The sequence below is a fragment of the Aspergillus karnatakaensis genome (assembly GCF_047715665.1).
Source record: "Aspergillus karnatakaensis strain CBS 102800 unplaced genomic scaffold BJY04scaffold_99, whole genome shotgun sequence".
Lineage (NCBI taxonomy): Eukaryota > Fungi > Ascomycota > Eurotiomycetes > Eurotiales > Aspergillaceae > Aspergillus > Aspergillus karnatakaensis.
The window spans coordinates 12,770-27,333 of NW_027395811.1; the positions used below are offsets into that span (position 1 = coordinate 12,770).

The 14,564-nt window shown below is 43.6% G+C and overlaps 4 protein-coding genes across 4 annotated transcripts; 3 read left to right on the forward strand and 1 right to left on the reverse strand.

The window, feature by feature from the left end:
- Nucleotides 1-4,730: 4,730 nt before the first annotated feature.
- On the forward strand, nt 4,731-6,526 carry BJY04DRAFT_233390 (GMC family oxidoreductase; the record flags this gene model as incomplete). Its single annotated transcript, XM_073719964.1, has 4 exons — nt 4,731-5,028; nt 5,099-5,256; nt 5,314-6,266; nt 6,337-6,526. The coding sequence occupies 4 exons, from the start codon at nt 4,731-4,733 to the stop codon at nt 6,524-6,526; spliced, it is 1,599 nt and encodes a 532-aa protein (XP_073564504.1).
- Nucleotides 6,527-8,369: 1,843 nt separating this feature from the next.
- Nucleotides 8,370-9,223, forward strand: BJY04DRAFT_224740 (CVNH domain-containing protein; the record flags this gene model as incomplete). Its single annotated transcript, XM_073718051.1, has 4 exons — nt 8,370-8,561; nt 8,612-8,622; nt 8,674-8,780; nt 8,832-9,223. 4 exons carry the CDS (start codon nt 8,370-8,372, stop codon nt 9,221-9,223), a joined length of 702 nt encoding a protein of 233 aa, XP_073564505.1.
- A 201-nt stretch (nt 9,224-9,424) lies between these two features.
- BJY04DRAFT_211857 (uncharacterized protein) lies at nt 9,425-13,003 on the reverse strand (the record flags this gene model as incomplete). Its single annotated transcript, XM_073714459.1, has 3 exons — nt 9,425-11,284; nt 11,704-12,222; nt 12,269-13,003. The coding sequence occupies 3 exons, from the start codon at nt 13,001-13,003 to the stop codon at nt 9,425-9,427; spliced, it is 3,114 nt and encodes a 1,037-aa protein (XP_073564506.1).
- Nucleotides 13,004-13,203: 200 nt separating this feature from the next.
- BJY04DRAFT_233391 (aromatic alcohol reductase) lies at nt 13,204-14,549 on the forward strand (the record flags this gene model as incomplete). Its single annotated transcript, XM_073719965.1, has 2 exons — nt 13,204-13,611; nt 13,680-14,549. Exons 1-2 carry the CDS (start codon nt 13,582-13,584, stop codon nt 14,547-14,549), a joined length of 900 nt encoding a protein of 299 aa, XP_073564507.1. The 5' UTR covers nt 13,204-13,581.
- Between the last annotated feature and the right edge of the window lie 15 nt (nt 14,550-14,564).

The following is a 14,564-nucleotide window of genomic DNA, read 5'->3' on the forward strand; positions in this document are numbered from 1 at the left end:
CAATCAGCTAAAATCAAGCTAACGGGAATCACCCTTCCTCACGTCCCGAGGCAGTGCAGCTCCGTGTATCACGCCCAGCCTGACTAAAATCTGACAACTTACGGCATACTGTTCGACAATGTTAGCAAAAACATCTTTTTAGTGTAAGCGCTAGTATTCTACTAGCAGAAAGAGATTATATATATAAGCTTACTTAATTTTACTAATTAGCTACTTATCCTAAGTACTATAAAAAAAATATAAGCTATACTTAGGTATTATACCTAAACCTATATAACTAGGTTATACTTGTATAGGGAAAATAAAATATATATATATATATATTCTATCTATACTAATAAAAGAAAGCCGTATATATCTAGAAAAGGATTAGATAATCCTTATTATTCTTATTCTTAGGGTTTAGATTAATTAGATTTTTAAAGTCTCTAGTATCTAGATTAAGGTTTATAACTAATACCTACTCTTGCTAATTTTAAAGTAAATTATAAGTACTTCTTAATATTATACGCGGATACTTATAATCTTAGATAAAGTAGTAAAATATATTATTATATTATTTATAATTAGTATAATAATTACTAAATACCCCTAAAATATAGTAGTATTTAGGAAAAACTAGATAATTCCTAAAACCCTAGTAGTATTTATAAGGTAGTATTATTTATTCTTTTTAAAACTAAATAAATAGCGTGTTAATATATAAGTTATAATATTATATAAGCTAATATTATTTAATTCTACTAGTATTAAAAAGGATATCTTAACTAAGTATAACCAATAATAACCTCTAAATATTAATATATAAGTATCTAAATAATTTATAACCCCTAATATTAAGCTTAGGCAAGTATTATCTTTATATAATATAAGTATTAATATAAGTAAAAAAGCCGCGAGCCTCGTCCTTAGTAAAGATCTAAAAAGAAAAGATAAGAGTAATAGTAATATTCTAAAAATTAAAAATCCTATCTAATCTATACAAGCAAGTACTTTTAATAAAGAAATAATTAGGAATAATACAAATAGGGGTATTATACGCTATTATAGTTATAGTTATAATAATAGTTAATAAAAGAAAAAGAAAAAGAAAAGAAAAGAAAAAAATAAGAAGACTTAGTATTATACTATATTATATTACTTAGTTATAGCTATATAACTATATAATTATATAATAACCTTATTAAATCCTTTTACTAGGCCTTTATATAAAGCTAATAACCTTTCTTTATATTTAGTAACCTTATTCTTTTTCTTTTCTATCTTTACAAGGCCTGTGTATAAAGTAGAACAAGTAAAATAAAATAAGCAGAATAAAATAAGTAGAACAAAACAAGTAGAATAAAACAAGTATATAAGTATTAGAGCAGGTGTTAAAGCAGGCAGGCAGGCAGGTAGTTAAGGCCTTTGTATAAAGTAGAACAAGCAGAATAAAACAAGTATACAGGTGTTAAAGCAGGCAGGCAGGTGTTAGAGCAGGCGTTGAAGCAGGTGTTAAAGTAAGTGTTAAAGCAGGCGTTAAAGTATCTGCCTATTATATAAGGATCCTAAACTTAGCAGAGTACTTAATATCCTTAGGTTAAATAAGTTAGTACTTTCTTATATAATAAGTAATACTATCCTCCTCTTTTTTTTTTCTTTTTTTTTTCCCTAAGATTAGGTTATTAATCTCTACTATATTTTTAATATCCCTATAATAAGATCCTCTAAAGATTTCTAAGTTTTTTTAGGCTTTTTATTTTCTTATATATCCTAATTTTTAGTATTTATAAATACTTTTTTTATATAAAGGACTCTTTTTCTAGCTCTAACTTAATCTCTAGTTTTTAGGCTTTTAAGATAATAAATACTTTTTTTATATAAAAAACTCTACTTTTAGTTCTAACTTAATCTCTAGCTCTTATATAAAGGACTTAGCTTTTATAAGCTTTTTCCTTTACTTAAATACCTTATTTATAAATATATAAGTTATTCTTTAGATTATTATAAAGATCCTCTTTTTAAGATTAAAGTTTTATAAAAAAATTAACTACTAACTATAATATATTATATATTTTTAAAAGATAAATAGGATTTATTCCTATTACCTAGCAGGTAAAGTAAAAAGTATTTAATAATTACTACTTATATATATCTAGTTCCTGGAGGAGGTCTTAGAGTAAATATATTAGGATATAATATTTATGTAAATTAATAGGGACAGGTTGAATATATGCTTTTATTATATCTATAATAAGAATTAAGATTAGATTAATAATATTAAGCTTAAAAATTATTTAGATATATAAAGTAATAAATAGCTAATTATTTTAGGGCTATTATTATTCTTAATATTCTAGTATAGAAGGTAGAAGCTGCAGGATATTTTTATACCCTTATTTAACTAAAATATTTTTATATAAGTAATAAAATTTTACTAATATTACTCTACTTAACTAGTATAATATTTAAATTAGCTAAAAGTAAAGAAATAAAGATATAAGTAGATTTTTAAGGATTTAGGGAACCTAGCAGGGAAAAAAAATAAGATCTAATATTTTTACTTTATTAGAAATAAGTTCTAGCTTTATATAAGATATTCTAGATAAAAAGATTAAAGAAAGTTTTTATAGAATAGATTTCTTTTACTATCTAGGGTATATAATAGTAAGATATATATTTTTTATATAAGTAAAGTAGTAGTAAAGAAATAATAAAATTTTCTATACTAATCCTCTAGTACTCTTACTTAATTAAGATTATATTTTATTTTAGCCTCTTATATAAGCTCTAGCTTCTTATTTTTATTAGGGTTTATATATAAATCCTAATTAAATACCTTAATTAGTAGTTAGAATAATTAAAAAATTAGTTAAAACCTAGACTTAATATAAGCTTAAATCCGGGCCTAGAAATTAAGATATATTATATAAAATAGTATTAGAGTATAATCCCTAGATAAAAATTATATAAAAGACTACTAAAAATTATAAAAAAGTTATAATAACTAAGTTTATATCTAATTATATATATTAGAAAAAAGATATTAATTATTATTTATTATATAATTAGTAAAAGTAAAAATAAAAATAGCTAAACCTTATTTTAATTCTTAATATCTTTTTAAAATTATTTAAATAGATCTATATTAAAGCTAATACTTTTATTTTATATATTATTAGGCAGGTAATAGTAGTTTATATATAGCTTACCTAGAACTAGGTATAGATAATTTACCTAATTCTAAATTTTATACTAGTTCTAAGTTTATATAAAGGATAAAATCTATACCTAGAGAAAAGATATATAAATTATATATAAAGTAATCTAATTACTTAGTATATTTATAAAGAACTTACTTTTATACTAAAATATATAAAAGTATTCTTTAGACTATAAGTCTTTATATAAAGGGTTAAGAGTATAAGGAAGTATATATATAGTATTAAAATAAGAGTTCCTAGGTTAATTAAAGCTATTATACCTTAATTTACTAGTTTACTATACTTATATTATATAAATAATAGTCTTAAATACTAAGCTTAAAGTAAAAAGCTACTAAAGCTTATATTATACCTTAGCTAATAAGATTATTCTAGTTTTTTAATCTAATTATATAAGCTGTGGCTGCTACTTAATAATAGCTAGAATATTAAGAAATTATTAAAATATACTAATTATTATATAAGAGCTAATACTAATATAAACTTATATAATATAGTAAGAATAAGTATTAATTATTATATATATCTTTATATTATATAAGGCAAGCTTAAGATAGCTATTAATAAATTATATAAAATTAGGTTTAAAAGTTATATAAGCCCTATAATAATACTAGAAATCTTAAAAATATTTTTATATAGTAGCTAGGATAAGCTACTTATATATAATAAATAAATAATCCCTTATATAAAATTAGAATAGCCTAATATATAAGATTAAATTAACTTATTTACTAATAAAAAACCCCTAGTTCTTAAAATACTAGTATAATATTTAGATATTATATCCCTTAATTTAACTAGTTATAAGGTTTATATAAAGCTAATTTAAGATTTTTTTTTATTTTAGCTTAATTTATAACTAGATTAGTATATTAGTAAAAAAATCCTTATTAATATTATATATTCTTTAATATTACTAGTTTAAGATTATATTTTTTAACTTTTAAAGCTTAAAAAATCTCCTAATCTAAAAAACTAATCTAGTATAAAAGAATCTTAATTTATATATAAAGAACTATATTATTTTATACTATATAATTAATTTTCTAGATACTTTATAAGCTAAGGCATGCTCTTATTATATATTTTTTTACTTAGATATTATATATAGTTTCTAGGATAGTTATAATATTAGGGGTAAAAGTACTAGCTTAATATAAATCTAATATCTCTGCCTTATAAGGCTTAAGATTAATTAATAATCGCGGTATCTTTATAGCTATATAATTATAAAAAAAGGAGGAAAGGAATATTTAGAAAATATTAAGGCAAGGCAGTAAGTAGCTACAGGTAGTAAGTACGATAAGTACTAGCACTTACACTAAAAAAACGTTTTTGCCAACATCTTCAAACAGTATGCCGTAAACTAAACAAAGAGCTCAGCTCGTCACTCTAACCAATGAACGATATGCTAATACCACAGAGCCTCGACCTAACATAAAAGCCGCTGCCCCCGAGTTACAGCCTCTTTTTCCGTAACTCCTGCACGGCAAACACTTCATGATTTCACTCAGCAAGCCAACCATGAGTTCCGAATCGACGCCCGAGCACTACGACTACATCATCATCGGCGGAGGCCTCGCCGGATCTGTCCTCGCAAGCCACCTGTCACAAGCGAAAAGCAAGCCAAAAGTCCTCTTGGTAGAAGCTGGTCCCAATGTCGCTGATAACACTGTGATCCCACATGCGATCAACACGCCATTTTTGATGGGTTCGGAATTAGACTGGAGGTTTAAGACCACGCCGCAGAACGAGCTCAATGGGCGTGAGGTCAACAATCCAGAGGGAAAGTGCCTGGGTGGTAGTACCGCGATAAACTTCTGTGAGAAATGTTAACCGCCTATTGAAACTATGTTGCCTAACGATCATCTTAGGAGGATGGGATCGAGGAGACCGTCGAGACTTCGACCTATGGGCGAAACTAGTCGGTGATGAGCGCTACAGTTACGACCGCATGCTAGAGTACTTTATACGAACAGAAAACTACCACGATCCCAACGTCACCTCAGGGCAACACGGCGCCGAGGGACCAGTACATGTCGCCACTGCGGTATAGACCGGACGAAATTTCCCCCTTCGCGATATCATCATCAAAGCATGGCGCGAGAATCAAATCGAACCTCGCGAGAACCTAGATGGGAACGCCGGAAGCCCAAACGGTCTCGTCGAGCTAGCAGAGAATAGGCGGAATGGGCTGCGCCAGCTGGCTAGCTCTGCATATCCTTTGGACAATGTCACCGTGCTCACCGAGACCCTTGTCGCGCGCATCCTGTTTGATAAAGCCCCCACCGGAGTGCCAAAGGCAGAGGGCATCGAGACCGCAGAGGGCAAATCCTACTACGGCAAAGAGATCATCTGCACCGCCGGCTCCTACAGAACACCCCAGTTGCTGATGCTCTCTGGGATTGGACCGGAAACCACTCTCTCAGGACATGGCATCCCTATAATAGCAAACAACCATGAAGTCGGCCGCAACCTCTCCGACCACCTAATGCTCACCCAATACTGGAAGCTCAAAGACCCGTCGGCCGGATACGCCCTGGGCTCGAGCAACCCACTGTTTGCTCAACCGGAATTTGCCCTCGGTGTCCCGACTGACTTGGTTGTCAAGACTGACGTGCCGAAGGAGGGTCTGGCGGAGGCTATAGCAGCAGATGAAGGCGTAGCGCCATCATCTGAACACCCCATCCTAAAGTCCGAACGTGCAGTCCTAGAACACTTAGTTCAATACGCCGCATTCAGCCCAGCAGACCCAACCGTTCCGCTAGACGGTACACACATCGCCTCCACAATCGTGCATCTCCTCCCTACATCAACGGGCGCCGTGTCAATCAGCTCTAGAGATACAGCGAGCGATCCAGTCATTAACCCGCAGTACCTATCCACGCAAGCAGATTGCTACGCATTGAGAGTCGGTCTGCAGAATATAGCCCGGTTGTTCCTAAACACAGAAACTGGAAGATCGATCGTCGACAGCGAGACGGCGCCTGATACTTTTGACCCGATATCTCTGACCTCATCGGATGAGTATCTTGATTCTCGGATTCGTCATGCGGCTACGTATGTGCTTCCTTTACCTACTGTTCTTGACTCTGGAAAAGCGTGTCATGCTGACGGATATGTGATATAGTTCTACCTTTCATCCCACTGGTACCTGCTCGATGGGAAAAGTCGTCGACTCAGATTTTCGGGTTTTCGGTGTCTCGAATCTGCGCATCGTAGATGCGAGTGTCATTCCGACGCCAATTGCGGCGCATATTCAGGCTGCTGTCTATGCTCTTGCTGAGCTAGCGGCGGATATCATTGGTAACGGAGTGTAAGGTATGGCGCACCGTTTGGATTGGTTTCTGGTCCAGAAAGCTGGTTTATCGATACCTTAACTTAGCAGAAACCACTTCTATAACCTGGTGGCACCACGCTCTAAGCTGCTATGTGTATGGCCCAGGGTCAAACGGAATAATACCGATGGAAGGGATGATTACTGCAGCTATATAATCCACATCCAGCTCTCTGTGAGACCTTATGTAGACAGTATCAGAGCTAATATGGTGCCGTGGCACCTTTTCAAATATAACGGAAGAGGCTTGGATCATCTTCAAGTGTCTTCATCCGCACAGCGCCGATGTCTAGCTGGCTTGTCGGCTTCTTTTTCGATGAACAGAATAGCATAATAACCAATTCTATTTTGCTGAGAAAATCGCAACTGCTCGCTCTTAACTGTAACAATCCAGAATCGAACCACAATGCCCTCGCCATGCAAAGAGCCCAACCCACGAGGACCAAGCCACTTGCCACTACGTAACTTGGCGCATAAACGTTTGAGGCCCCTGCCGAATACCTAGCAGACCAGACTTCGGCGACATTACTTAGGACCAGCTTCTCAACCCGAACCCCAAATCTGTAGCTGTGGCTAGCCGGTGCGAGCCGTGGGAAATTGACTCAAGTAACATATTGCTGGGGCCGAAAGTTCCGAACACATTCCAGAACCGGGATAGACTCAATTAAGCCGACTGTAGACGTAAATACGAGTTGGAGGTTTAATTAATCCTGCAGCATCCTCGGCATTTTGAGCTTTCGGCGTCTTTTTCGAATCTAATTGACGATCTTGCCTGCGTTGGCATTGTTCCAAGAGATGTCATGCCATGTGTTGTGTAGCATTGCTGTCTCTGAAACTATGCATCTGTTAACAGAAGATCAGCAATCGAGCCCCGTCTTGGGTGTGAGCGATTTGCTGATCGCAGCTCTTGGTGATCGATAAGATTATCACCTGTGGGTATACTCCGTCCCAGGGACCACTGGAGCCTGGAGTCCAGAGGTGGGTAAATCCGGCACAGCCGATGCTTGTTGCGAGAAGCTGCTTAACAAATTGTTTGTAATAGCGAGCTAGCCAGTCAAACCTGCTTTTGGCCCCCGTTTAGTTAGTCGTAGCTTTTAGCCGTGATCCATCGGACTTCCTAACCGCCGAAAAGTGAGAACTTACACCCAGATCATCGTATTCGGTCGCGGGTCTGGCCGACATTCGACCTGGTGGTACTATAACGTGTGTGCCTGATTTGACATGGCGTATTGCTGGTGCTGCAGCCATTGGATACGGGCGTGGCTACCGTAAGGAAGGATGCTTGGGCTCAGCCACCTCCCCGCAATTTCCGTGCGAGGTGGCATTCTGCAGGCCGTTGACAGCCGTCTAATGTTCCTTTGATATTTCAGGAAACATACTGGGATCCGTATGAGTCGGATGGTAGGGTACGGTCGTGGACCAGAGTGGATGTCCCATGCTGGAGCATCATGAATACCATGATCACCTCGCACTGCGCAGACCCTCTGAGCAGAAATGATGAGGGGTCTGCAGAATCCTCCGATGGGGCGGACTCCGTTGCAGAATCCTGCTAGCGTAGCCACCATTTTAACCTGGCGAATTGCACCGCCGCCCTGCTGTTGGTTTCAACCACTCGAGTCATGGTATCCTGATTGCATTTCCGGTGGTCGATGCGGTCTGCTCCAGTCTCCAGAGTAACAACGAAATGGGCTTCGGTGTGTGCCGGTGGTGGATTCACTGACCGTGGACTAGCTTGTATATAGCTCGAGGGTATATAAGGTTCATCTATACCTCGAATTGCTGCTGCTGTGTCAACTGTCGACCTTTAACACACTCTCTCTCTCACAATGTACCGCTCTATTCTTCTTTCTCTTGCCGGCGCGGCTGTTGTCGCCGCCCAGGGCTTCACCTCTGAGTGTACCGACATCGAGATCAGGCAGAACTGGCTCGTTGCTTCTTGCCCTACCGGCAACGGCGACTCTATCACCAGCAGTGTGTTCCTGTTCAACAAGCTCAGCAACAACAACGCTAACCTCGAGGTAAGCTGCCATCTCATAGAGTAGTGCCACGCTTACTGACATGTTTATAGTGGGTTGTGGAGTACGTTCGGCAAGAGACACCCTCCTTGTTCTACTAACTAACACTATACAGCGGCAAATACGCCCAGTCCTGCAACAGCTGCGTCCTTGAGGGCCCTGCCCTCACGTGCCAGTGCCGCGGCAACTGGGTGTCCAGCCAATCCACCACCATCAATCTCGGTACCACCCTACCTCTACACACCAGATACTCACCCCACTAACAATCCTCAGAGGAGCACATCGCCAACTACGAAGGCCACCTTCTCTCCAACCAAACTGGCGCCATCACCGAAATCCCCGAGAACGCCTCCGTCCCCGTCCCCGCCGACTTTGGCCTCGGCATCGGTCTCCCCGGCCAGGCTTACCCGTGCGAGAACCCCGGCGTGAACCTCTACCTGAACCCGAACCCCTGCTACTACGCCAACTTCGGCGTCCAGGACCTGCAGTACTTCAAGGGGCAGACCACCACCAATGATGGGTTTGAGATCAAGGTCCACCCTGACGAGGAGTGCCAGGAGACGCCGGTTTTCACTTTCCTCCCTGAGAACGATGATACCTGTGTTGAGTTCCCGAGCCCAGGGAAGGCGTTTGCTATTAGGCCGCTTTTCAATGCCGATTGGTAGGTTAGTATCAGTCTACCAGTTGTGCATACCACTTCACCGGGAAAAGATCAGATGAGATGATTTCAGATGAGACGAACCGAGGAAATGATGCCATTTGTTATATACAATCCAAACCTCCATCCTCAACAGAACTATGAATAAGAAACGATTGCATGCATCGTCATCATAAGCCTATATTAGGTTAGGTCCAGACTGAATCCTCTATAACCCCTCCGCAAGCAACCCAACCACACCCCCCAACTCCCCCATAATCCCAACCGCAACCCCATCCTCCTCCATCTCCCAGGGCGCACACCCCGCAGCGTCAATCCCCGCCCGGATCAACCGAACCTCACCCCCAGCATGCCCCTGAAGACTCTCAACAAGCTCCTCATTCGCCCACCGCAGCACAGAAGGCGTGTTCAACCCAACACCGAGTTCCAACACCACAGCTCTCACGGGCACTCCCCCGGTTTTTCTTCTGGTTTCCATATCCGAGAAGATCTCTTCGAGGAAGAGTTCATACGCCCGCTCCATCTGCTCGAACGGTGCCTCGTTGAAATACGACCCCCCACGCACACAGAGCGTCACCTCCCCGCCGCAGAATCTACAAGCCGGGATGAGACTCTCATCCATCAACTCCTGAGTTTCTGGATGGATGAATGGCATCGCAGCATCCACAAACCCCCAACTCGAAAACACCGCGTCCGCTCGACACCTCCGCAGACACTGGAGATAGTCATAATTCCCCTGCGGCGTCGATATTCGCTCAATATCAAATCCATTCTTCACGAAAAACCCATCTGCATTTGACGTCCGCACGAAACATCTCTCCCCGAATTGCGACGCCACGTGGCGGAGTTGAGCGTAGAGAGGCGACAAAGGCCATGTCCGAACCATATCCAGATGCGCGGCGTAATATCCCCATTTCTGGGCGTCAGAGTTCCACCCCTTGAAGCCGAAGACGTCGTAGAGTTTTTCCAGGCCTAGGGAGCGGAACGCCGGGAAGTGGGTTTGAAAGATTGACGGGGAGGTATAGTCTAGCCCTGTTGCGGCAGAGAGGCCTGCGCCAGCGGTTATGAGGAGGTAGTCTGCTTTGCCGAGCCAGGTTTGGGCGGTTTTTAGGGAGGTGGTTGGGAGGGGGAGTGGTGGTGATGAGATGGATAGGGAGGATAAGGAGGCTTTTGTGACTTTCGTGCAGAGGTCGTCGAGAGGCAGGGATGAGATTTTCGATTCGTACAGGGTGAAGTCCCGCTGGAGGAAGGTGTTGAAGATGATGTCTGTTAGTGTTGTATGTGGGTTCTGGAAGAGGTATTGCACCACGGTCTCGACGGCGATGCAGGCTGCTAGGTCTGGTGGGAAGGCGAACAGGCCGGTTGAGATGCAGGGGATGGCGAGGACTTTGCGCCCGTCTGGTTGTGGTGGGAGGGTCTCTGCGGCGCGGAGGCAGGAGATGTAGCAGTTTTTTAACTGCGTCCGGTCTTTAGGGCCTGGATGCTGGTTTGCGCGTAGCTGCGGCCCGACTGTGTGGATTACGTATGGAGCTGGGAGGTTGAAGCCTGGTGTGACTTTGGCGCGGCCGACGGGCTCTTCGTAGCCCTGGGCTCGCATGAGTTTTGAGCATGCTTGTCGGAGGCGAGGACCGGCGGCGGAGTGGATGACGTTGTCGATGCATTTGTGTGAGGGTTGGAAGCAGCCGAGGAGAGCGGAGTTTGCGGCGTTAACGATGGCGGTTATGTGGGTTAGAGTGGTGATGTCGCCTTTCCAGAGGGAGATGTTTGTGCGGCGGTTGTTGGTGTGGTTGACCACGAGGCTGGGGGGGATGGAGGTGGTGGAGGTGAGGAGGGCGTGGCTGTTCTTGTGTGTGATCACTGCGTCGATCTGCTCGAGGAGTTCTTCGCTGAATGGCAGGTCTGGATCGCGCTGGCAGAGCATGTGGCGGAGGGATTCGAGTTGGTTCCAGGATTCCATCTCTGACAGCCACTCTCGCTCTGTGTGGTGGTGGTGATGGCATCGGCCGTGTGCGTCGGCTTTGGGAGGTTGGAGTAAATGCGACAAGGCCATTTTGAGTGCGTATGAAAGCTGTTGATTGTGTGTCTCTTCCATTTCGATATCGAGCATCTATGTACCATACAGCTTCAAAACAAGATGAGTTTGCAACGACTATGACCTCGCTTTACCACCGCATCATCTAAGAATTTATAACGACTCCACCAGGCTCTAAACCCGTTATTAAGGCACAGCCGGCGGGCAGGCCGGTGGGATGCAGCCTTTCTCACCAATGGCCGTGTGGGCTGATGCTTACCCTGTCTTACAAACCCGGCATGGCGTTGACCTATGCTGATACAGGCTGGATTCAATGCGAACCATGATGCAATGGCTTGATTATATCACTGATTAAGGTTACATTATATCACAGTAAAAATTCTGACAGCTTTTGATTAAACTCCTTACTACAGCTGAGCTTAATGTAACGTTCCCTGCTCCTGCCCTAATGCTACAAGCCCAAGCCACGGATCCGCTTCCATCAGAAGCCCAATGCCCTTTCCCCCATTCCGTACATCCCGAATAATGTCGCTGACCAGCGGCCCGCTGTCCATGAATGTGCCGGATTCAAGCTGTGCGTGGTACCGCCGATAGAACTCTTTACTTCGCGGCGCGTCCCACAAGTACCCGTTCCCGGGTAGGGGAAACTGCAGGTCAGATGGCGAGAGCATCCCGGTGTTGAAATGCATGTTCAGTTTAAAGATTGTTAGCGCGAGTCGTTTCACCTCCTCGAGATATGTCCACGTGAAGACGAGTGAGTCTGTCGGCTCGATCTGCGCGCGCATCCGGCGGTAGGAGAACAGTCCGCCTGTGAGACAGGTTGTTGTGAGGGCGCGGAGAAGGTGTGTGCATCTGCTGATAATATTCTGACTGGCTTCGCGGATAACGGCGAATATTATGTTCAAGACGATCGTTTGGTATGTTGTCATCGGCCAGGCTTTATTCGCGAATGCGCTGTTTAGACGCCATGTGTCCTGGAACTGAGTTAGCACAACCCACTTCATGGACCGATATACATACCGTCTGGTTCTCTAACAAAGCCAACAACTTCTCATGCATATTCTCCGCTCTCGACCGTGCCGCTCCATCGCCGGTAACCCACAGCCCGATCATAACGACGGCCAGCAGAAGAATCTGCGGCTCCTTGCTCAGCCGGAACGAATGCGAATGCAGCATCGGCCACTGGTAGTGGAAGTGATCGAAATACACCTCGACATGGTAATCGAGATCGATGTCCGAGCCCCCGGGTTCACTTTCGCTCTGCTGCGTCGTCGCTCTCACAATCTCCGGCGACATAAGAAGGCCGCGTTCACGGAGGTCATTCTCATGCTGCAGAATCAGATCATGGATCGGGTCACCGCGTTGTACGGGTGTTGGTTCCGCTGGCTTGTTGGCTTCGATTTGCATGGGGGTATCTCCAGGTAATACTCGCTTTGACTCCCGATCGTATCTGCAGGCTATCCCCCGCCTCGAACAAACATTACACGGGTCCCGCCCGTCACATCTTGTTTTGCTCGCATGGCACTGGTCGCATGCCTTTGACGTCCTCGGGAACAAACTCCCCGCTTGTCCTTGTCCTTGCTCTCTTCGATGTAGTTGTTGATGCCGGCGGAGAGAATCCGTCCGATCGAATGTCTTGCTGCATTCCGTGCAGGTCAGCCTCGGCGCGGTGGGATAGTGCTTCCTGGCGTGCCGGGTGAGGTGTTCTTTGCGCCGGTACTGGGCGGTGCAGCCGGGGTGGTCGCAGGTGAGCATGGGTGTGATTGAGGTGTCCACTTTGCTCCGAAATTGCGATTTACCTGGCTGGATGGCGAAGATGGTGCTTGTTCATAGAGGGCTGCCGGTGGATGCCGGTGGGATGTGCAGGTGGGATGATGAAATTGCGTTGGGTTGGAAATCGAGTTTGCACATAATTGGTGCGTGGGTATAAGGCGTTCCGGTGGTGTTGGCTGATGGTAAGCCCACCGGCAAGGAGCATTGCTTGCTTAGATTGGCGCAGCTATGCCGAGCCAAATGCCCACTACCTCCGAGTCAGTTCCACACATCCGAGGCCTCCCACAAAGCCGACCAGACTGATTAGACATCAGCGCCGAGTGGGAGAGTGGGCACTTGGAAGTTGGAACGGAGTGGGCGCAGAGTGGGAGCCGAGCGGGAGCTTCTTTGTTGCGAACTATATCGCCATCGTTTCTATGTCGTACAGAATCACCTCAAGCACACAATCAACGGCTATATAACCCCTCCTCCCGCTCCCTCATTCAATCTCTCAATCATTCAACCTCTCACTTCCAGTCTACAAATTCAACTCAACTCAACTACCTAGTCAGTTACCAACAATGGCCATCCAAAACGTCGTCCTCGCTGGTGTACGCCACCCCTCCCTCTGATCCTCCCCTTGCATCTCTAATCTCTAAATACTAACAAACCCGCCCAGGCCACAGGCAACCTCGGCCCCGCCCTCCTCTCCGCCCTCGCATCCTCCCCCTTCACCATAACCGTCTTCACCCGCCAGAACTCCCCCCCTCCCTCTCTCCCAGCAAACATCAAATCCCTCCCCGTCGACTACACCTCCATCTCCGCCCTCACCACCGCCCTAGCCGGCCAGGATGCAGTCGTCTCAACAATCCCCCCAACAGCTAGTCAATCCCAAACAAACCTCATCCACGCCGCCGTCGCGGCCGGTGTAACCCGGTTCCTCCCCTCGGAATTCGGCTCTGATCTCGACAACGCCGAGAACCGCGCGGCGCCTGTGTACGCGCCTAAGATCGACGCGCAGGAATTACTTAAGAAACTGAGTGGGGAGGGGAAGATCTCTTATACGATCGTGTATAACTCTGCCTTCCTTGATTGGGGGTTGAGGGTTGGGTTTCCGATCTCACCAGTTAAGAAAACGGCGACACTACATGATGGCGGGGACCGGCTGTATAGCACCACCACTCTAGGGGCTGTTGGAAAGGCGGTTGTGGGGATCTTGAGTAAACCAGAAGAAACGAGGAACCGCGTCGTGCGTGTTTCGGAGGCGAGGTTGACATTGAAGCAGCTCCTCGGTATTGCGGAGGAGGTTGTTGGTGCCGACGGGTGGACGGTGACAGAGCCTGATACGAAAGACGAGGTTGAGAAGGCGCTGGTTAGGGTTAAGAAGGGGGAGGTGGTGCCTGAGACGATTATGCCGTTTATTTTCAAGGCGATTTGGGGGGAGGGGAATGGGGGGTTGTTTGAGGAGACAGATAATGAGTTGTTGGGAATTGAGGAGTTGGGTGCGGAGGGGGTGAAGAGGCTTGTTGAGGAGGTTGTTAAGCAGTAGACGACTACGAGTTCT